This window comes from Lithobates pipiens, unplaced genomic scaffold, assembly GCF_037356315.1.
Source record: "Lithobates pipiens isolate NorthernLeopardFrog02 unplaced genomic scaffold, aLitPip1_a1.2 Scaffold_16, whole genome shotgun sequence".
Taxonomy (NCBI): Eukaryota; Metazoa; Chordata; class Amphibia; order Anura; family Ranidae; genus Lithobates; species Lithobates pipiens.
In genome coordinates, this window is record NW_027507748.1 from 124,111,828 (window position 1) to 124,133,587 (window position 21,760).

General features: G+C 49.3%; 1 protein-coding gene across 1 annotated transcript in view; it reads right to left on the reverse strand.

Annotated features, from left to right (window-relative positions):
* The window catches only part of LOC143982044 (adenine phosphoribosyltransferase-like), a 66,054-nt gene that overhangs the window by 11,657 nt on the left and 32,637 nt on the right, over positions 1-21,760 (reverse strand). The window contains 1 exon segment of the mRNA XM_077480411.1: positions 6,427-6,573. Within this exon segment, the coding sequence (XP_077336537.1) occupies positions 6,427-6,573 (147 nt within the window).

Consider the following 21,760-nt stretch of genomic DNA (forward strand, 5'->3'; position numbering starts at 1 on the left):
GACCAAGAAGGAGAGTGATGGGGTGCTGCGCCAGAGGACCTGGCCTCCACAGTCACCGGACCTGAACCCAATCGAGATGGTTTGGGGTGTGCTGGACAGCAGAGTGAAGGCAAAAGGGCCAACGAGTGCTAAGCATCTCTGGGAACTCCTTCAAGACTGTTGGAAAGCCATTTCAGGTGACTACCTCTTGAAGCTCATCAACAGAATGCCAAGAGTGTGCGGAGCAGTAATCAAAGCAAAAGGTGACTACTTTGAAGAACCTAGAATATAAGACATATTTTCAGTTGTTTCACACTTTTTTGTTCAGTATATAATTGGACATGTGTTAATTCATAGTTTTGATGCCTTCAGTGTGAATCTACAATTTTCATAGTCATGAAAATAAAGAAAACTCTTTGAATGAGAAGGTGTGTCCAAACTTTTGGTCTGTACTGTATATGATTTTAAAAAGTCCATAGATGTGGTGGCTGCATACATTTTCTTTACATCCCCGCCCCCCCCCCCCCCCCCTCCTTTATTTTCACCCGGTGATGTTGCTAGTAACACAATTCCTGTCCTAGGGAACTGTAAGCATGGAGCAGCAGCATTGCCAAACAAAAACAGGAAGTGTGTGTACTACAGAACAACTCTGCTTTTCTTCATCTCCATAGTATGGAGGAGGTTTTCTGTAGTCCAGATGAACTATAGAACTGGTGAACTGGGCAGGGTTGATATCACTGCTTAGTTTTTCAGCACAGCACAAAAAATTATGAGAACATTGGACTAGTGGCAGGTTCGCCTTTTTTTGTACTTTCAGTATCTTAAAGAGACAAAGCATGATGAAATGTGCATGCATTCGAGATGTACAGAATGTACATTTCTCTTATATTCACCGAAAGACACAGCTCCTCTCTTAGCCATTGGGTTGTTATGCCACCTTTAGGAGAATACTAGGCATTACATGTTATGTAAAACACAGAACTTTCCAGTTCCGCCCAAGGGGCGGTCCCTTAGGCAACAACCATCCAGCCTGCCATGCAGTCATGAGTTTTTATTTTGCCTAGTGAAGGAGAAGGACCTAGGAACCCTGACAGGCCCATTGGTCCGTCTTTTTTTCTGCAGAAACATGGCTTTTTGCGCAAGATGATAGATCCTGTGATCTGCTATCAAAATCCGGCTGGGTGACGGGCTGGATATCCTTGTAGTCTCCCTAGTCGGACCATCAAGCATGTGCAGGCCAGAGCTACGCGCTGGGTCAGCCACGACAAAACCTCAGCTCCAGAGGTGGTCGTGAGCTTTTATGCTCCGGGCGCACATATGACTGGGCTACTAATGTCTGCATCACAGTGTGCTGAGGCCAGCAGCCACCCTGTACTGATCAGAGAGTGGGTCTGTAATGGAATGTCTCCCAGCTCCTCTGGACTGGTAAGTACAGCTCTCCCTGCCTCGGTTGGGCTGAGCATTCCCTGGGAGGTCGATTCGGGGGTCCCTCACCTCCCTCTCTTCTCTCCCTGTCCCTATCCCCCCCTTGCCCCGTGGGGGATGCTGCATGTGGCTGCTGAGGGGTGTGTGTGTGTCATGTGCAGGGGCTCTCCGGGGGGGGGGGGGCTCTCTCCTGTGGGGGGGCTGCGCTGGCTGGCTGTGTCCTGAGTCCTGTTTTCTCATGTCCCTGGAGGTGCCTTTTTTCCTTCGCAGCGCTGATCACCGCCATTTCTTTTTGCTCTATCCCTCATGGTTTCAGTATCAACGGCCATCTTAGGTCCTCTGGGGAGAGCTCTGACGCAGACTCGGCCCCTGCGGAGGCTGGTGACTCCTGTTCTGTCCTTTCAGATGACGCTGACCAGGACTGTTCGGACAGTGAGGATGAGTCCCCGTCTGGGTCCGTGCGCAACAAAGCGCTTGTTGGAGCACTTACGATAGCTGTGCATGATACCCTGAAAATTCAGGAGCCAGCAGATGTAGCGGTCCCTTTTGGGTCCTGTAAGCCAGCCCATTCACCTAAGGTGTTCCCGTATCTGACTTATTTTGACAAGTTCATTTACAAGGAATGGGGTGGTCCCTAAATACATGGCGGTGCGTTATCCTTTTGAGGAGAGCCTTCTCAAAAAGTGGTCAACTCCTCCGGTCGTGGACACAGTGCCTCGTTCCTTGTTTACGGTTGTGGGGTCAGCCGTGCGACCAGTACTGGCATCTGCACTTGTGTCGCAGACACTAAATGAGTGGGCAAAACTGTTGCACTGCGAATTGGGAGAACAGGCTTCTCCTGTCTGCGTGGAACTAGCAGACCAACTAGTGCAAGGCCTTAAGTACATTTGTGACGCGGCCCTGGATACTCTTCTCCTGTTATCCAGGGCTTCAGTGTCAGCAGTGGTGCTGCGGCTCCCGATTTGGTTGAAATGCTGGTCTGCTGACCAGGCATCCAAGAAAGCCCTGACAGATCTGCTCTTCCTCGGCGACCAGCTCTTCGGAGCCTCTTTGGATGACATTATTAAAAATGCCACTTGTGGCAAGAGTACACTACTCCCACAGGCTAGGAAGGCTAAGGAGCCACGCCGTAGGCAAGGGCCCTCCTTTTCCGCTCACAAACGGCTTTTTCGTCCGCCCGGAGCTTCGGCAAAATGTCCCCAGCCTGACAAGACGACCACGGACGGACAAAAACGTCCCTGGAACCGCAAGCTTAACAAAACTGTGAACAAAAGTGCTACCGCATGAAGGTCATGGGTGGGGTCGCCTTCGGGAATTTGCAGCCCGGTGGTCCTCTCGACTGTCCAACCAATGGGTCTGCGATCTGATTTCCTACGGCTACAAGATAGAGTTCCTCTCTTGGCTGCAAAACAGATTCTTCCCCTCCAGCATACCCGTTCTGCCGGCTCGCGAGGAGGCCCTCTTGGGGGCAGTAAGGAACCTGCTGAATTGCGGGGTGATTGTACCTGTTCCGGAATCGGAACGTTTCCAGGGGGTTCTACTCAAACCTGTTTGTAGTTCCCAAGAAGGAAGGGGTACGTCCAATTTTGGATCTAAAAGCCCTCAATCACTTTGTGAAAGTGCAGAGGTTCAGAATGGAATCAGTTCACTCAGTAGTCGCTGCACTTCATCAAAGGGACTCCCTGGCGTCCTTAGACATCCAGGATGTGTACCTGCACATACCCATATGCTTTTGGCATCAAAAGTTTCTGTGGTTTGCAGTCGAGGAAGCCCACTACCAGTTTGTGGCTCTTCCTTTTGGTTTGGCATCAGGCCCCCGAATCTTTACCAAGGTAATTGGCTCCTGTTTTGGCGTTGCTGCGGCAACGTGGGATCGCGATCATGAGACACATAGACGATCTCCTCCTGAGAGCATCTTCCGCCTCAGAATTAGAGGATGTGGCGATCACCATGCAGACCCTGCAAGAATTTGGGTGGCTGTTGAACCTAAAAAAGTCGGTGGTAGTACCGACTCAGCATTTGGAGTACCTAGGCTTGTTGCTGGACTCCAGAGAAGCATAGTGTTTCTCCCTTCAGACAAGCTGCAGACTCTCAGAGCTGCGGTAAAACTGCTGATGAACAGCAAGTGGTCGCTTCGCTTTTGCATGCGAGTCCTGGGTCTCATGGTGGCCTCATTCGAGGCAGTACCATATGCCCAGTTCCACACCAGAGTTCTGCAGGAGGAGATTTTGACGAAGTGGGACAAATCTCTGTTGTCACTGGATCAACAGATCCAGGTGAGCCAGTTGGTCAGAGATTCCCTGATCTGGTGGCTGAGGTCCCCGGTGCTTCAGTCTGGGAAGTCGTTCCTACCTCTGAAATGGACAGTAATCACAACGGACGCCAGTCTGTCTGGCTGGGGTGGAGTGATGGGGGTTCAGTGGGCTCAGGGCCTCTGGTCAACGGAGGAATCCAAGTTGCCTATCGCTCTGCTTGAACTAAGAGCGATCAGGCTATGCCTCCCCACATGGTCGATGAGACTGAAAGGGCGTCCGATCAGGATCCAGTCAGACAGACAATGCCACTGCAGTGGTATACATCAATCACCAAGGAGGAACAAGAAGCTCAGCCGCCGCACGGTAGGTCGCTCACGTACTTTGGTGGGCAGAGACATGTACCGGCCCTGTCTGCCATTTACATCCCGGGAGTGAAGAACTGGCAGGTGGACTACCTAAGTCGCCAGATGTTGGACCCAGGAGAATGGGCGTTGCATCCGGAGGTATTCAGGCTACTGTGCCTGCGATGGGGCACACCAGACATGGATCTTCTGGCCTCCCATCTCAATTGGAAGGTGCCGGGCTTCGTGTCCAGGACAAGAGATCCGTGGGCAGACGCGGCAGATGCGCTGGTGGCTCTGTGGAATCAGTACCAGCTGATCTACGTCTTTCCTCCACTAAAACTGTTACCACGTCTGCTTTGCAGAGTGGAAGTCCAGGGGATCCCAGTCATTCTGGTTAGCCCAGATTGGCCTCAGCGTCCTTGGTACGCAGATCTATTGTGCCTGATGGCATCCGTCCCATGGCGACTGCCATTGCGGGAGGACCTTCTGTCTCAAGGTCTGATTCTCCATCCTGCTTTACCATCGCTGGCTTTAACGGCATGACTATTGAGAGCCGGGTGTTGAGGATCCGGGGTCTGTCGGACTCGGTGATCCCAACGATGTTGAGAGCACGGAAATCTTCTTCTTGGAAGATATATCATCGTACCTGGAAGGCCTACATCTCCATGTGTGAGGAGAAAGGGTGGCATCCGCGCTCTTTTTCTATATCCAGGATCCTGCTGTTTCTTCAGCAAGGAGTAGACCAGAAATTGGCTTTAAGCACCAAATTAACCAAATTTCAGCTTTGGCTGTCTTGTTTCAGTGACCCCTGGCGTCTCACTCTCTAGTGAGCACTTTTGTCCAAGGGGTCCGTCATGTAGTTCCTCCGATGCGTCCACCATTACCCCCATGGGATCTGAATCTGGTGGTGTTGGTGCTGCAAAAACCGCCATTTGAAAATATCAGCGAGATCCCTCTGTTGACTCTTTCCAAGAAAGTGGTCTTTCTAGTGGCCATCACATCAGCCAGGAGGGTTTCGGAACTGACGGCCTTGTCCTGAAAGTCGCCCTATCTGGTTATCCACAAGGATAAGGTGGTGTTACCGTCCTTGTGTCCTAAGGAGGTGGCCTTTCACACTATGGACATGGTTCGGGCTCTAAAAGTATTTGTCTGCCACGGCTCCCTTCTGGAAGTCAGATTCACTGTTTCAGTGGCTGGTCCAAAGAAAGGCATGGTGGTCTCGTCGCCACCATTTCCAGGTGGATCAGACAGATTGTAGTACAAGCCTACACCTTGAAAGGGCAGGAGCCCCCCTTTCCGGTCACGGCCCACTCCACGAGGGCAATCAGAATGTCTTGGGCCTTCCGACACCAAGCATCTGTCACTCAAGTGTGTAAAGCAGCGACCTGGTCGTCTGTCCACACGTTTACCAAGTTCTACAAGGTAGATGTCAGTGCATCGGCTGATGCCTGTTTTGGCCACAAAGTTTTGCAGGCAGCTGTAGTTGCAATTGTGTATGCAATTTTTCCCCTTTTTCCTGTTTTTTTGGGTAAGAAACACAGTACCTTTAAGTTAATGCACTGTTGCATTAAATTCCGTAGTTTTTGGTGCGATTGTGAGTAGTCCCTCCTGTTGAGGGTACCTTGGTTTTGTGGTGCTTTTCTTCCACGCACTGTGTTTTTTTGTGGGTAAAGTTACACTAGTTCCCACTTGCCATGGTGGTTGAAGTTTTTATGCTGTTTTCCCACCCCTCGTTTGGCACTGCTTGATGACGTCCCAATGGCTAAGAGAGGAGCTGTGTCGGTCGGTGAATATAAGAGAAAATAGGAATTTTTGTACTCACCGTAAAATCCTTTTCTCTGTAATTCAGCGACCGACACAGCACCCGCCCCTCTTGTTTTTTCTTTACGTTATACTGCTTGTTGACGTACTGATGACTGCATGGCAGGCTGTAGGGTTGTTACCTAAGGGACCGCCCCTTGGGTACACAGGCCACAGGATCTATCATTTTGCGCAAAAAGCCATGTTTCTGCAGAAAAAAAGACGGACCAATGGGCCTGTCAGGGTTCCTAGGTCCTTCTCCTTCACTAGGGAAAATAAAAACTCATGACTGCATAGCAGGCTGGAGGGTTGTTACCTAAGGGACCGCCCCTTGGGCGGAACTGGAAAGTTCTGTGTTTTACATAACATGTAATGCCTAGTATTCTCCTAAAGGTGGCGTAACAACCCAATGGCTAAGAGAGGAGCTGTGTCGGTCGGTGAATTACAGAGAAAAGGATTTTACGGTGAGTACAAAAAAATCCTATTTTTTCTTTTCTTTGCCCATAAACTAACTTCAAATATATACCTGTTGAAATGGAATATTCAATGATTATTGGATGCATCATAAACCTATTGATTAAAAAATATTTTTAGACTACTACTTTTTAAATCCAACTACTTACCTGGTTTGATGGCATCCCTCCGAACCTCCGCAGTTTTTTCTCTGCCAGAATAGTCCACATATGATTGACTATGTGTTTTGACACAAAGATGGCCTGCTTTCCTGATCGCTAGGAATCCTTTTTTTAAGTGCAATGCAATAGCAGCGCCTTTTTCAGGACCAGGAGACAGAAATCAAAGAAACTTAATGGAAAGGTCAATAAGATATTGTATATCATACAACAATACATATATATTCTGGAAAAAACAAAACAATTGTATTAGGTTACCATTATTTTTTTAACCAAAAGACCTAAGGGTCCTTTCACACGGGGCGGATCAGTTCTGATCCGCCCCGTGGATATCCGTTTGCTCAGCGGGGATCACTCCGCCGATCCCCGCTGAGCAGGGAGATGACAGCTCCGTCTCTGCACACTGCGCAGGGACGGACCTGTCACAGCGCCGCTCTCCCCTATGGGAGATCGGATGACGACGGACCGCAGTGCCCGTCGTCACCCGATCCGATGACGGATGGAAAAATAGCTTTTTCCTCCGTTACACTTTTTCGGATCGGAGCGGGTCGGATGTCAGCGGACATGTCACCGCTGACATCCGACGCTCCATAGAGCTCTATGGAGCACCCGTTCAGGTCCACCTGAAAAACTGACAGGTGGGCCTGAACGGGACCTCAGTGTGAAAGAGGCCTAACTGTGAGACAGCATCGTAAAAGAAAAAGGCAAAAGATGATATCAACATACAGTGATATAGAAAAGAATTACCCCCTTCAAAATATTCACATTTTGTTGCTTTGCAGCCTGAAATTAAGACCAGTTTTGTTTTATCCAGCTGTATTTACTAGTGCAACTTATAACATCCAAATGAAAGATATAACACGAAAATATCAGGAAAAAAATAAAAAAAGTAAAAACCGAATTGGAAAAAGGATCACCCCCCTTTAGGTCTGCATTTTGTTGAATCACCTTTTGCTTAAAGTGATTGTTAAGTCAGGTTTTTTATCTTCATGCATCCTATGCATGAAGATAAAAAGCCTTCTGTGTGCAGCAGCACCCGATACTTATCTGAGGTCCCTCTAGATCCAGCGATGTTGCAGGAGTGTCCCGGCTGCCCAGGACTCACCTCCTCATTGGCTGAGACAGCAGCGCCGCCCTATTGGCTCCCGCTGCTGTCAAAGTCAGTAAGCCAATGAGGAAAGAAAAGGGGCAGACCACGCCTCCGAGTCTGAATGGACACCGGGAGCTGTGGCTTTGCTCAGGTGTCCCCATTGCAAGCTGTTTGCTGTGTTGACACTCAACAGGAGGAAGGGGCAGGAACACAGAAGAGGGACCCAAGAAGAGGAGGAACCAGGCTGCTCTGTGCAAAACCATTACACAGATAAAGTAAGTATAACACGTTTGTTATTTTTAACTTAAAAAAAAAAAAAAACACACCTTTACAATTGCTTTAAAATTACAGCCTTTAGTCTGTTGGGATATGTCTTTACTAACTTTGCACATCTAGACTTTGCAATATTTGCCCACTCTTCTTTGCAGAACTGCTCAAGTTCAGTTAAATTTGATGGTGACCGTTTGTGGACTGCAATCTTCAACTCATTCCACAGATTCTCAAATGAGGTTTAAGTCTGGGCTCTGACTAGGCCATGCATGGACATTCACCCTTTTCTCCTTCAACCACTGTGTGGTCCTGTTTTTGCTGTGTGCATTGGGTCATTGTCATGTTGGAAGGTAAACCTTCTTCCCATTGACAACTTTCTGGCAGAAGGCAGAAGATTTTTCTCAAGAATTTGACCGTGTTTTGCCCCATCTAAGTGCTCCAGTCCCTGCTGCGGAGAAACACCCCATAACAGGATATTACCACCTCCATGCTTTACTGTAGGAATGGTGTTATTTGGATGGTGAGCTGTATTGGATTTCAGCCAGACATATCGTTTGGTGTGGAGGCAAAACAATAAAATTTTAGTCTCATCTGACTATAAAAGATTTTTCCATGTGGCCTCAGAATCTTTAACCACTTTCCGACTGGCTCATGCCGATATACGTCAGCAAAGTGGTTAGTTCCTGTGAATCGCCGTATGGGTATGTCTGTACCTTTAAAGGCGAAAGCAGCCACACTCTGTACGGCAGGGAACCTGATGCATAATCGCGTGAACGAGAGCAGGAATAGGGATTTGTGTGTGTAAACCCCATTCTGTCAGTAGAGAAGAGACATATTGTTTGTTCCTACTAAGTAGGAAAAACTATATGTCGTCTTCTAGTCAGTCCTATGCCCTCAGTTAGAACACACCAAGGGAACACACATTTAACCTCTAGTGTTAACCCCTTCACTACTAGTGACAGTTACACAGTAAACAGTGTATTTTTATAGCACTGATCAGTGTATTAATGTCAGTGGTCTCAAAAATGTGTCAAAAGTGTCTGATCTGTCTGCCGCAATGTCACCGCCATTGCAAGTAAAAAATTAAAAAAATGCCATAAAACGTTCCTATAGTTTGTAGACGCTATAACTTTTGCACAAACCAATCAATATACGCTTATTGTGATTATTTTATTTATTTTTATTTTTTTAATCGTTTATTTATAGCAGGAAATGGGTCCACATAGACCAACAGGTTACATACTTTCCACATATCCTACAGAGAGAAAGGCAGTACAGGTAATACATCATCAATTCTCTGCTATCCTTATCCTCAAGAGTAAAAAGAAAAAACCATCAGCATGTGGAGTTGTGAATTCTCGTCATCCCGTGGCCTCACTTCCCAGTTTCTTTTTAACTAACTTAGTATCTACATTGGTACCACCTCCAATATATGGAGGGGGAGGTGAAGCATAGGAGTAGGAAAGACGGAGGGGAAAAAAAAAAAAAAAAAAAAGGGTGGTGAATCAGGTATAGGGGGTATAGGGAGAGGGGTGGGGGGGGGGGGGGAGGGGAAATTTAGGTGTGTTACTCGATCATGGAGTGCTCAGATAAACAATCGGAGTTGCAGTTACGGGGCCTCTGTCCATGGCCACCATACTCAACAAATCTTTGTCCCTGCATGCGGCATTATGTGTCCGTGTCAAATCCTCTCAGGGCCTGGCCCTCAGCCGAGTATATAAACCCATTCCAGCCCTGCCAGGTTTTAGTGAAGGTCTCCTCTCTATTTTGCGCTGTGAGGATAAGGTCCTCCATTTTCCTGATGTCCTCCACCTTACGAAGCCAGAGGTCAATGGTCGGCGGAAGGGGCGATTTCCACTGGAGTGGTATGCAGGCCTTAGCTGCATCAAGTAGGTGGCGAATCACTGATTTCTTGTAATTCCTGTCAGGGATATCAGAGGCGTGTAAGAAAAAGAATGCTGGGTCGTCTGTGAGGGGCCGGGCCGTGAATTGTTGTACTGTCTCACGCACCACTTTCTAGAAGTGCGTAAGTTTAGGGCAAGACCAGAAAATATGTAGCATGGTCCCTTTGTCAGTGTGACATCTCCAACATAGGTCTGATGTATTCGGGTAGAGCTGGTGGAGTAGCGAAGGGGTCCTATACCATCATGAGAGAATTTTGTAATTTGTTTCTTGGATCTTGGCACAGATAGAGGATTTATGTGTAAATCGGAGAATACGCTGTCTCTTGGTGTCATTGAATTGGCAAGCTAACTTTTTCCCAGTTGAGTAGTCCCGGGGGAATAAAGTCTGCTGAGGGAGCATTTAAAAGGTTGTAGGTCAGTGAAAGTGTGTGTGAAGGGCACCCGCATCAGTGCATAGCACCTCCAGGGCTGTGAGCGTCTGAGCGTCTTCCTTGGGGGGTGGGATCGTAGAGAGGAAATGTGTTAGTTGGAGTGTCCTCAGGAAGTCTAGACGGAACGGGCCCGTAGGATCTAGGAAATTCGCCATCGTTTTCCAGCGCCCACCAGAGCTGAAGTGGGAAGCTTGATGTAGGCCCGCCTCCCCCAGACTCCGAAAACCTCCATCGTACAGACCCGGAGTAAATAATGGGTTGCCTATAATAGGGTAAAGGGGTAAGTTCGAGGAGGTGAGGGACGCTTGCGAAATTATTCGAGCGCAGACCCTCACCGAGTTACCAATCAGTGGGTGACATTTTATCTCCGCTGGCAGTGCTGGGTAGCACCAAGGCTCCCCTCTGAGCGGGATCACACTTTGGGATTGTTCCAGCCTGGCCCATAGCTTGGTTCCCTGATGGCAGCACCAATCTACGAGCCTCCTCAGATGAACAGCCTGATAGTAGGCTCGAATATTCGGTAGGGCTAGGCCGCCGTGCAGTTTGGGGAGCACAAGGAGTTTATTGGCGAGTCTAGGTCTTTTTTTCACCCAGACAAATTCTGTGAATGCAGATTGTACCCTTTTAAAGAAGGCGGTTGGTATGTGTATGGGTAGGGCCTGCATCAGGTAAAGGATTTTTGGGAGGATAGACATCTTTAAGATGTTGCAACGTCCTATCCGGGAGTGCATGCCCGATTGCCATTGGGTCAGAAGTGATTTTATTTCCAATAGTAATGGTGCGAAGTTAAGCTCGTACAGAGAGTGTATGAGGGATGTATGTACCTAGGTACTTCAGGGCTCTGTTTGTCCACTTCAAGTTAAAGCTGGCTTGAAGGTGGCTGAGCTGCGCCACCGGTATCCCTATGCCCATCGCCTCTGACTTGGCGAAGTTAATCTTTAAATTCGAGAGCGTCCCATATGTTTCAAATTCCCGCATCAAATTCGGGAGGGATATCACCGGGTTTGAGAGTGAGAACAATAAGTCGTCAGCGTAGGCTGACACTTTGTATTGGGCATGTTTAACCGGAATACGCGTGATGTTTGGGTTTAATCTAATGTGGCATAGGAATGGTTCGAGGGTCAATGCGAAAAGGAGGGGTGAGAGCGGGCAGCCCTGTCGCATCCCATTTGTAATCCGAAAGGGTTCGGATAGTACCCCATTGGCCCTGACCCTGGCCGACGGTGTTGTGTATATTGCATGGATCCATCGTAACAAGTAACATGAAATCCCAACTCACCCTGTCAAAAGCTTTCTCAGCATGATTTTGGTAAAAAGCTTAAGATCTGTGTTCAATAGGGAAATTGGACGGTAGCTCCCGCACTGAGACGGGTCCTTGCCTTCTTTAGGGATCACTGCTATATGGGCCTATAACGTGGCCTCATGGAGCTTGCTCCCCTTAGTAAGATCATTGAAAAGGTGAAGTAGATGATGTCCAAGTGACGGGAGTAGAGTCTTATAATTTAGTATTGTTAGGCCGTCAGGACCCGGGGCCTTCCCTCGCTTGGTATTACCTATTGCCAGTTGGATTTCGAACAATGTTATAGGTTCCTCCAAGACGCCCCTCGCCTCCGTCGGCAGAACGGGCATCTTGGAAGAGGCTATGTAATCAGCTATATGCACTGGAGAGGGACGGGCTGCATCTAGGTTGTAGAGAGTCTCGTAAAAGGACTTGACTGTATTGGTAATTTGTTGGGGCAGTGACTCTCGCATCCCCGAAGGAGAGAGAACGTGAGGTATATACCATGCCGCCCGTTGGGCTTTCAGAGATTGCGCGAGTAATCTACCACATTTATTATCTGATTCGTAGATTCTTTTACGGGAGATCTGGAGTGACGCCTTAGCTTTAAAGTGGAGGAGATCGTTTATCTGGGTACGTATCGTATCCAGCTCACTACCTAAGGAAGTATTCGGTGTCTGTTTGTGTTTTGCTTCTAAAATTTGAAGTTTACAGAGTAACTCGGACAGTTGAGTGGTTCGCTGTTTTTTAAGTCGTGTGCCATGTTTTATCAGTACCCCGCGAATCATCGCCTTGTGTGCCTCCCAAACTAGGCCCGCATCACAGTCCCCGGTGTTGTTAGTGTGGAAATAATGGGATAATTCTGTGGTCATGTCCGTCAGTACCTCGGCATCCTGGAGGAGGCTCTCATTGAGTCTCCATGGCTTCTTCTGTCTCCTGTAAAAGTCAGTCAAGGCATAGCGTAATGTAACTGGGGCGTGGTCAGACCACGTGATAGACCCGATGGTGGATCCTTTGACTGCCTGAAGTTGGTTGTGTGGCATCAAAAAGTAATCAATGTGGGAGTACCCGTTGTGTGGTCTAGAAAAGAAGGTGTAATCCCGTTCCCTGAGGTGAAAGAGGTGCCACACATCAATCAGCTGTGCGGCATGCAAGGCTGCGAGGGCAGCCTTCCTTACACCGCGGGGGACGGAGGACAGCCCTGTAGAGGTGTCCTCTGCGGGTATTAAGGGGATATTTAGGTCTCCGCCTATAATCAGTTGGCCTTCCGTAAAGTTTTGAAGTTTAAGTGTTTTTTCACAAACAGGTCTTGTCTGCTGTTAGGAGCGTATAAGTTAGCAATGGTAACCTTCACACTACCAATCAGGCCTTTAAGGAATAAAAACCTTCCCTCTGGGTCTTTTGTTAAGTCTAACAGAGTCCACGGTACTCTGGCCGCTATTTGAAGGGAGACTCCTCTAGATTTGGCCTCCGTGTATGTGGAATGGTAGACCGTCGGGTAGTATCAGTTTTTCAAAATAGAGAACTTGTTTTCCCTAAAGTGTGTCTCCTGTATTAAGACAATGTCAGCGTTTTGTCGTTTCATGTCGTTTAGCAGCATGCGTCTCTTCTTGGGGACGTTGAGTCCCTTCGCATTAAGGGTAACTATGTTAAGCACATCCATGATCGAGTCGGGGTGGGAGGAGTGGGAGGGGGGAGAGGAGGGGAGGAAATACGTGAGGGTGGGAGAATGTATCAGTGGAAATAAGTAGTGCTAAGTTAACGGGGTAAGGGACGTACGGGGGTGTGACCGAGTGGGAAAGGACTCTCAGCCAGCACTGTCCAGCGGAGCTGGAGAACTAGAATGCAGCTAGTGGCTGCTTATACCTGGATGAAAAGCGTCAACCTAATTGGGGGAGTGTCCAACGCGGGCCAGCGGGGAGTCTCCCCAGCCCCCCCGGAGCCCCAGGCCCTAGGTGCATGTGTAGATGTAAACAATTGAATGGTGCCCATACAGGTAGGACTGGTGTGGGCGGAAGAATAGAAAACTCTCAAGAATCTTGTAAACGTAACATATCACAGATCTAGGCAAGAAATAATGTTGCATAAATACCTACAGAGGCGCTACACTGGCTGATGACATAACTAGTTAAAGCAAAACAGTGAAATCCATAAAACATCTCTTAACCTCCTTAGCGGTAATCCCGAGTCTGGCTCGGGTTGGGAATTTCATTACAATAGCGGTAACCCCGAGCCAGACTCGGGCTTGCACCGCTCGATGCAGGGGAGGACACAGGTAACGTCACTTACCTTGTCCCCTGGATCCAGCGATGTCCGCCGCGCTGTGTGATCGAGCCGTCCTGCGCTCGATTCACAGTGCCGAATGCCGCCGAGCTCCGTTCCCTGCGACGTTACGGCGCACGGGAGCGGAGAACGGCGGCAAATTCAAAAATGTAAAAAGACACAAAAGACACACAGCACTGTAATCTTACAGATTACAGTGCTGTAGTAAAAAATACACACCCCCTTTGTCCCTAGTGGTTTGTGCAATGCCCTGCATGCACTTTTATATTATAAATACTGTTTTTTACTGCTTGTAATTTGGAGATTGTCCATAGCAACCAAAACATGTCCCTTTTTCATCTTTTTTTGGATTTGATTACATTATTCAATAATTTTTATTATTCTTTATTATATTATAAACTTTATCATACCCGGGATGTCCGCTAGACTCTGGTTTGAAGAGATTTCAGAGCGTTATTCCTAAGAATTACAGGACTACAAAATAAAAGCCAGATTTCCATGCAAAATAATTGTACCGCTTTCAGCACCTAATTCCAGACTGAATCATACCGCCAGGGAGGTTAACCAACATTCCCCCTAGTCCATCAGTTTGGCACAGCTTGCCCCGCACCCTTCTGGAGACAGCAGCAAATCATGGGATGAGGGTGACGGGGGGGGGGTGAGGGAGGGAGGCAGGGATGGGGGGGGAAAGGAGGAGGGATGAGGAGGGAAAGGAGGAGGGATGAGGAGGGAAAAAAAAAAAAGGGGGGGGGGGCCCTGCCCCAGCCACCCACACCCCAAAGTCAAACATCACCCCCCAGCCACCACCTAACTGCATCACAAAACCTGCCCCAGGGACCCACCCCATCCCCACACAAGTTCCGGGAGGTCGCCAAACTCCAGGCGTCCTCGGGAGTGTATCAGTCATGGGGTCCAGGCAGATGGGCCATAAGGAACCCTGAGGTTGGAGGCTGCCTCTGGAAAGTATTGCATAGGGTGGTGTCGCAAAACACCCACGGGCGTGAACATATCTGCAGGTACGCCAGGGGCCGCCAAGGCGTGGCTCCACTCCTGCATGGCATTAGAAGCCGTGGCGGCCATAGGGCGGGGACAAAGTCCAGAAGAGAGGGAAGCCGGTCAAAAGAGAGTAGTGCTGATGAGGGGTGAAAATTTCAACCAGTGCAGAACATAAGAAGAGCTAAAGGGCGCAGTCATTTCTCACGCGATCCATTAACAGATGTGGACGTGGTACGGGACCTGCCCCCAGGAAAGTAAAGAGGGCAGGGAGGTCCGCTGGTGTGCGCAGTGTAAAAGGAGCCGCCATCCGTGCGAAAGATAACTGTTAGGGGGTAGCCCCATCTGTATGTGCAACCATGGCGTCTCGCAACTTCAAGAGTCGGTTTCAGCATGGCACGGCGTTGTAGGGTGGCCCTGGATAGGTCCGGGAGTATCTGGATCTGCGCTCCATCAAAGTCAATGACCCCATGTTCCCATGCCTTCTTCAGGAGCAGGGGCGTAACTATAGGGGGTGCAGCAGTCGCGACCGCAACTGGGCCCTGTGATGCAGGGGGCCCATGCAGCCCCCTCTACATATGGCCGGCAGCAGCATAGGCAGCTAGCACACACTATTACATACCCCCTCCATATCCCCCTGGGGACAGGGACCCCTTCTCATGTGGGGACAGGGACCCCCACCTCCCCTGGGGACAGGGACCTCTTCTCACCTGGGGGCAGTAACTTCATCTGCCCTGGAGAAAAGGACCTCATCTTTTCTGGGGACGGGGACCCAATCCTGCCTAGGGACAGTCCCCCAATGGGGCACCTAAAAATGTAAAAAAATAAATAAATAAAAACTACTGATACCAGTGGTGGAACTACAGGGCTCACAAAGGTCATACCTGTGACCACGCCCTGGAGTTCCACCGCCGGACTCGGAGGGAAGGGCCCTGGCTGGGGTTCAGGGCGGCCCTTCATGGTTTCTTGCATCGGGGCCCTGAAGGTTCTAGTTACGCCACTGTTCAGGAGTACTTCCTTCTGTGCATATCTGTGGAGGCGGCACAGAACATCACAGGGTCTTGCCGGATCGGTAGATCTGGGGCCCAACGCACGGTGAACCCGATCAATTTCCTGAGAGGGAGGCGGGGTTCCCCAGGAGCCTATGAAAGATAGCAGTAACAGTCTCACCCAAATCTTCAGGGCCTGTAGCCTCCGGGAGTCCCCACAGTCGCAAGTTATTACGGTGGCTACGGTCCTCCATTTCCTCCAGATGAAGCTGCATCTCCTGTGCCACCACCGCCTGGGAATCCTGCGCACGTTCCAGGGCTTGCACCCTGGTCTCCAGCGAGGTAATCTGGGTTTCCCCTGAGGACACCCGGTCTTCTATTGCATGCAGCTCCGTTCTCACCTCTTGGATGTCCCTGCTGTGTGCCTCTTCTATCCGCAGGATCAGGGCTTCAATCTCCGCCCTCGTGGGGAGGGCCTCAATGTCCACCCTCGTAGGTAGGGCCCACAGCATTCTGCGAAGGTCATCATCCAGGTTTCCTGGTTGGAGGTAGAGCCGGCCATCTCAGACCGTGACACAGTTGGAGCCCCTGAGAGGGGGTCCGAGGTGGGTGCAGCGGGAGAGGTCCGTGTCTCAGGGGGGGCTGTTTCCGTGTGTGACCCCCGAGGCGTGGTGGCAGTAGTACCAGGGGAGGTGCATGGGCTTCCTCTGAAAAAACGCTGGATACTGGGCTGTGAGGGTCTACTGTGGGTCCCACGGGTCGCTGATCGTGTTCTGTATCGTTTGGGAGTGTTCATGCCGATTTCACATCTGGTGGAGTTGTGTTGTGGCCTGTATGGTCCGGGTCAGGCAGGGGGCCCCCCCATGGATTATCTTCACCCAGCCATCCTCAAATCGCAGCCACCAGAGCAGGGTATCATCCTGTTAAGGGCAGCAGGGGCTTCTCTGTGGGCAAAGAGAAGCTTGGCAATGTGGCTGGGAAGCTGGGCTTTTAATAGTGTAGTGAGTCCAGTGCACAATGACAGAAGCCGCAGCCTGCAAAATCCCTAAGCCACAGGCTGTGGTGGCACCTCAGGCTGGGGCTAGGACCAGGAAGTCTGATTGGACAGGTGTGGAGAGGTGGCCTGTGCCCCCGGTGCAGGCCGGACCGGCCGCGGTGTCCTCCGGCGGGGACACCAACCCAGGAAACAGCGGGGATGTGCAGGCTGCACTAGGCCGCACTAGGCCGGAACGGGCCGCCGCGTCACCGGGGCCCAGCGAGGCCTCTACGCCGTGTCCCGCAAGTCTCCGCACAAGGATGGGGGTAATTCAGAGTCCCCTACCTCTGCCTCCGCCGGAATGTCCCTGGTAGGCCTCTGGGCAGCAAGATGGCGGCGGCCGTGTAGTAGCAAGATGGTGGCGGCCGTGGAGGGCCAGGAGACAGATCTCTCGGTGCGTTCTCCTCAATCCTGGGCGATATCAACACGGGGCACCTCCGGGGAGCCCGGGGAAGTGTGGAGGCGGATTATTGTGCGTCGAGCCCGGTGATTAAAGCGCGGATGGCGGTGGATTAACGGCGGTGATCAGGAGCTCCCAGTAAAGACGTCCGCCGCTGCCCACGTCCGGTCACGCCCCCTATTGTGATTATTTTTACCAAAAATATGTAGAACAGCGTTAAAGGGCACAAGGGAAACGCTCCCCTTTTTTTCTCCCCTTCCCCCCCTCCCTTTCCCTCCCCTATCCCCCTTATTTGGATCCTACGCTATACCTTTTCCTGTGCTATCACCATTCCTAGTAATAAAGGCCTAAATGGCTCATTTGGATTCTATGCAACTAGTCCCTAAAGAATTTGAAACATATTTCATGACCTGGCTACTAAGAAATTATATCCTCCTATGTTAATACATATTGTTAACCTCACCAATATTTCCACCAAATATATTTTATTTCTCCGCTTAAAGATATGAGGTGTTGTATCTCGACATATCCTGATGGAAGGACATCAAGATGCTTATGCTTAATTTCACATCTCTAGGTTTTACTGTTTGTTGAATATATTTTCTATGACATTGTCTTGTTATTTGAATTTGAATAATAAAATAAAAAACATATTGAAAGTCAAAAATACGTAGAAGAATATATATTGGCCTAAACTGAGGAAGAAATTTGTTTTTTAAAAACATTTTTGGGGATATTATAGCAAAAAGTAAAAAATATAGTTTTTAAAAAAAAAATTTACGCAATTTTTTTGTTTATAAAAACCGCAGAGGTGATCAAATATCACCAAAAGAAAGCTCTATTTGTGGGGAAAAAAGGACGCCAATTTTGTTTGGGTACAGCATCACACGACTGCGCAATTTTCAGTTAAAGCGACGCAGTGCCGTATGGCAAAAAATGGCCTGGTCATTACGTAGCCAAATCTTCTGGTCTGTAAGTGGTTAAGATGTGTTTAAAGCGGAGGTCCACTGATTTTTTTTTTTTAAAGTCAGCAGCTACAAATACTGCAGCTGCTGACTTTTAAAATATGGACACTTACCTGTCCAGGGCGCCTGCGATGTCAGCACCCGAAGCCACTCTATCCCTTGGCTGTTGGGTGCTTCCGCCGCCATCCTCGGTAAGGGAATCAGGAAGTGAAGCCTTGCAGCTTTACTTCCTGGTTGCCCACTGTGCATGCGCGACTCGCGCTGCACTATCCCACTGGTCCCTGCTGTTTTCTGGGACTCGTGTGTCTCCCAGAAGACAGAATGTGGGGGGGGGGGGTTACGGGAAGTGGCGTAGATACTTGCGGGTAGCTTGGGTATCTATGCCCAGAAGTGGGAGCAAAATATCTGTATTAGACAGGTATCTCCCTCTGAAAGGAGCCAAATGTGACACTGGAGGGGGGGAGGAACCGGAAAAGTGGAAGTTCTATTTTTGAGTGGAACTCCGCTTTAAGGTGGTAAGATGAGACAAAAATGTAATTATTTGGCCTCAACACCAAACGATATGTCTGGTGGAAATATTTGAAATTTTTTTTTTCCTCTGACATGCTATTAGAATTTTTAACTTGAATAATATAAGTTGCACTAGTAAATACAGCTGGATAAAACAGAAACTGTCTGTTCAGGCTGCAAAGCAACAAAATGTTGTTAGACCTGCACAATTCTGGATAAAATGAGAATCACAATTTTTTTGCGTAGAATAAAGGTTACAATTCTCCCCCCCCCCCCAAAAAAAAGTGTTTGAAAGACCGCTGCGCAAATACAGCAAAAAAATATTGCAACAACCACCATTTTATTCTCTAGGGTCTCTGCTAAACAAATTATATATGTTTGCAGGTTCTACATAATTTTTTAGCTAGAAATACTGATTTTAACTTGTAAGCAACAAGTGTCAGAAAAAGGTTTAGTCTTTTAGTGGTTAAATTGACCCAATTTACAGACTGAAAGGGGTTGTAAACCCTTGTGTTTTTTCACTTTAATGCATCCGCCTGGGGCAGGGCCAAGTCCGGCATTCGTGTCTATGGATGCCAAATGCTGGACTCTGGAGCGCGCCTGCAAGGTAACCCCCTCGGGAGAGTGCTTCTCCAATGGGGTTATCTGATGCAGGGAGGAGCCATAAGAGCTGCCGAGGGACCCCAGAAGATGATGATTGGGGCCACTCTGTGCAAAACAAGCAGCACAGTGGAGGTAAGCATGTCGTGTTTGTTATTTTAAATAATAATAAAAAAAACAAAAAAACTAAAAAAAACAAGGCTTACAATCACTTGAAGTTCATTCCTTTGATCTAAAAGAACGAAAAGATACTATGTTTATAGTTATCTCCCAGCACTGACAATGTTGTGATAAACTTGGCAGCCTTTTTTTTTGACAGCGGTCAGCTGGGAGCAGAGAACTCTCTGCACTGAATCGAGGAAATGCTGTGTTAAGATCGCAAGGGGATTGAATCGAGATTGCGATTTTTTAACAATTAATCATGCAGCTCTACCCACTGTATAAACAAATATGCAGTACAATATATCCCACTCTCTGATTTAGCCAAACAATATCAAAACTGGAGACCTTTTAAAAGGAATAGGTAGCCACCTTGCCATAAGCAGAAAGGACTATCCAAATATATAGTGCTGCCAGGTGGTAGTTTGCTGAGGCTAATTTGTAGCATCTCACTTGGCTTTCAGCTAAACTCAGTGTTGCTGCTGTTCCTGGCTTCTGCCAGTATCTCGCTGAAGCTATGGGGGAACCCTGCTGGTACCATCTGGTTTAACAAACTGATTGAGAAATCAAAGGCGTTAAAGCGGAGGTCCACCCTAAAATGGACCTTCTGCTCATTGGAATCCTCCCCCCCTCCGGCGCCACAATTGCCACCTTTCAGGGGGGAGGGGGGTGCAGTTACCTGGATAATCCAGGTAACTGCACCCACTTCCGGGATAGCTCTCTGCGGAAAGGGGCGTAGATTACGCCCCTTTCCGCAAGTGCCCGCCCCCTTCCACAAGTGCCCCGCTGCCTGCTGGGAAACACACAGATCCCAGAGGCAGCGGGGACCGTCCTTATTGCGCAGCGCTACTCGCGCATGCGCAGTAGGGAACCGGGAAATGAAGCCGAAAGGCTCCATTTCCTGATTCCCATACCCAAGATGGCGGCGGCAGCACCAGAGTACCGATCTAGAGATCGGCTTTGGGTGCCGACATTGCGGGCGCGCTGGACAGGTAAGTGTCACTATTTTAAAAGTCAGCAGCTGCAGTATTTGTAGCTGCTGGCTTTTTAAAAAAAAAAAAAAAAAAAAACGCGGAGTCCCGGCGGACTCCCGCTTTAAGCGAAAAAAAGGGGAGGTGCACCGAATCAGGGGAGGGCTGGCAGCCTTAGGCCAGGGGGGCAAGTCCAGTCAAGTGGCCCATTGAACCACCGAATCAGCTCACTGAGGGCTCCATTCAAAGCAGAAGAACCAAAATGCAATGTGGGCCCATTAGGGGCACCAGGGCGCTGCCCCCTCTCTCCTCTCCACCCCCTATATGCATCTTGCTGCAATTCACCTGCTACCTGACCCACCACTAAGATGGGGTAAGTGGCAGGCATGCAGCAGGCGGGTGTCGTCCCAGATCAGTCAGCTCCACTGACCGGGGGGTCTAGGGGGTGGCTGTGTGTGTCTGTGCTGCTGGCCATGCGTGCAGGAGGGGGGGGGGATTGGTTGGGCTAGTCCGCTGGGGGGAGGGTGTTAGATAAGTCCGCTGGTGGGGGGGGGGGAGGGTGTTAGATAAGTCCGCTGGTGGGGGGGGAGGGTGTTAGACAAGTCCGCTGGTGGGGGGGGGGGGGGAGGGTGCCAGAAAAAAAACAAAAGCAGCCACTGCCAAAATTTAAATTTGTCATGATGACTATGCTATGCATTAATTATATTCCTATTCTATTCCATTCTCACAGATGCCTTACCTACTAGGCTGGGGAGCGTTGTTTCAGTGAGGACTGGAGACACTGAGCCAGGTCCTTGCCACTCTTTGGGGGTGGGGGTGATGATCCTGAAGTAGGTCTCGTCATTTCTTATTTGCTGTGCAGACTGCAGCTAGCCTCTCCTCGAGTCAGCGCCCATAAGCCCAGCAGGTCATGTGCAACGTGACGTTCTTGACACCGGGCGTCCCCTCCCCTGACGTGCCACACACCTGGCCGGCCTCTGAGACTCCTGGGAGGTGGGAGTTGTAGTTTGCTGCGCTCACACCTCCAGGAGCTTTAGTGCAGCCGGACTACAACTCCCACAATGCGGCGCAGGCTGGGCAGCAGCATCGAGCCAGCCAATCAGCAGGCCGCCCGTCACAGCCTGAAAAAAAAAAAAAAAAAAAAAAACCAACAGCCAGCCAGCGCAGCGGCCGTTTTAAAGATAATGTTGGCACCGGCCTGGGGGGGAAATTTCCACCCTGCCCCCCGGCCCAGCCCGCCCCTGCACCGAATGGAAATTTTGGTGCCAAAACCGAAAATGCAGGATGCACTTGGCCAAAAACAACAGTTTTTTCAAAAAATATATATTTTTTATATATAAATTGTATTATATTCGACTCATTAATTAATATCAATATAAATTAATATGAAATTGTCAGCCATTATTGGCACCTTTAGCGCAAGAAAAATGTATCCCTTTAAATTC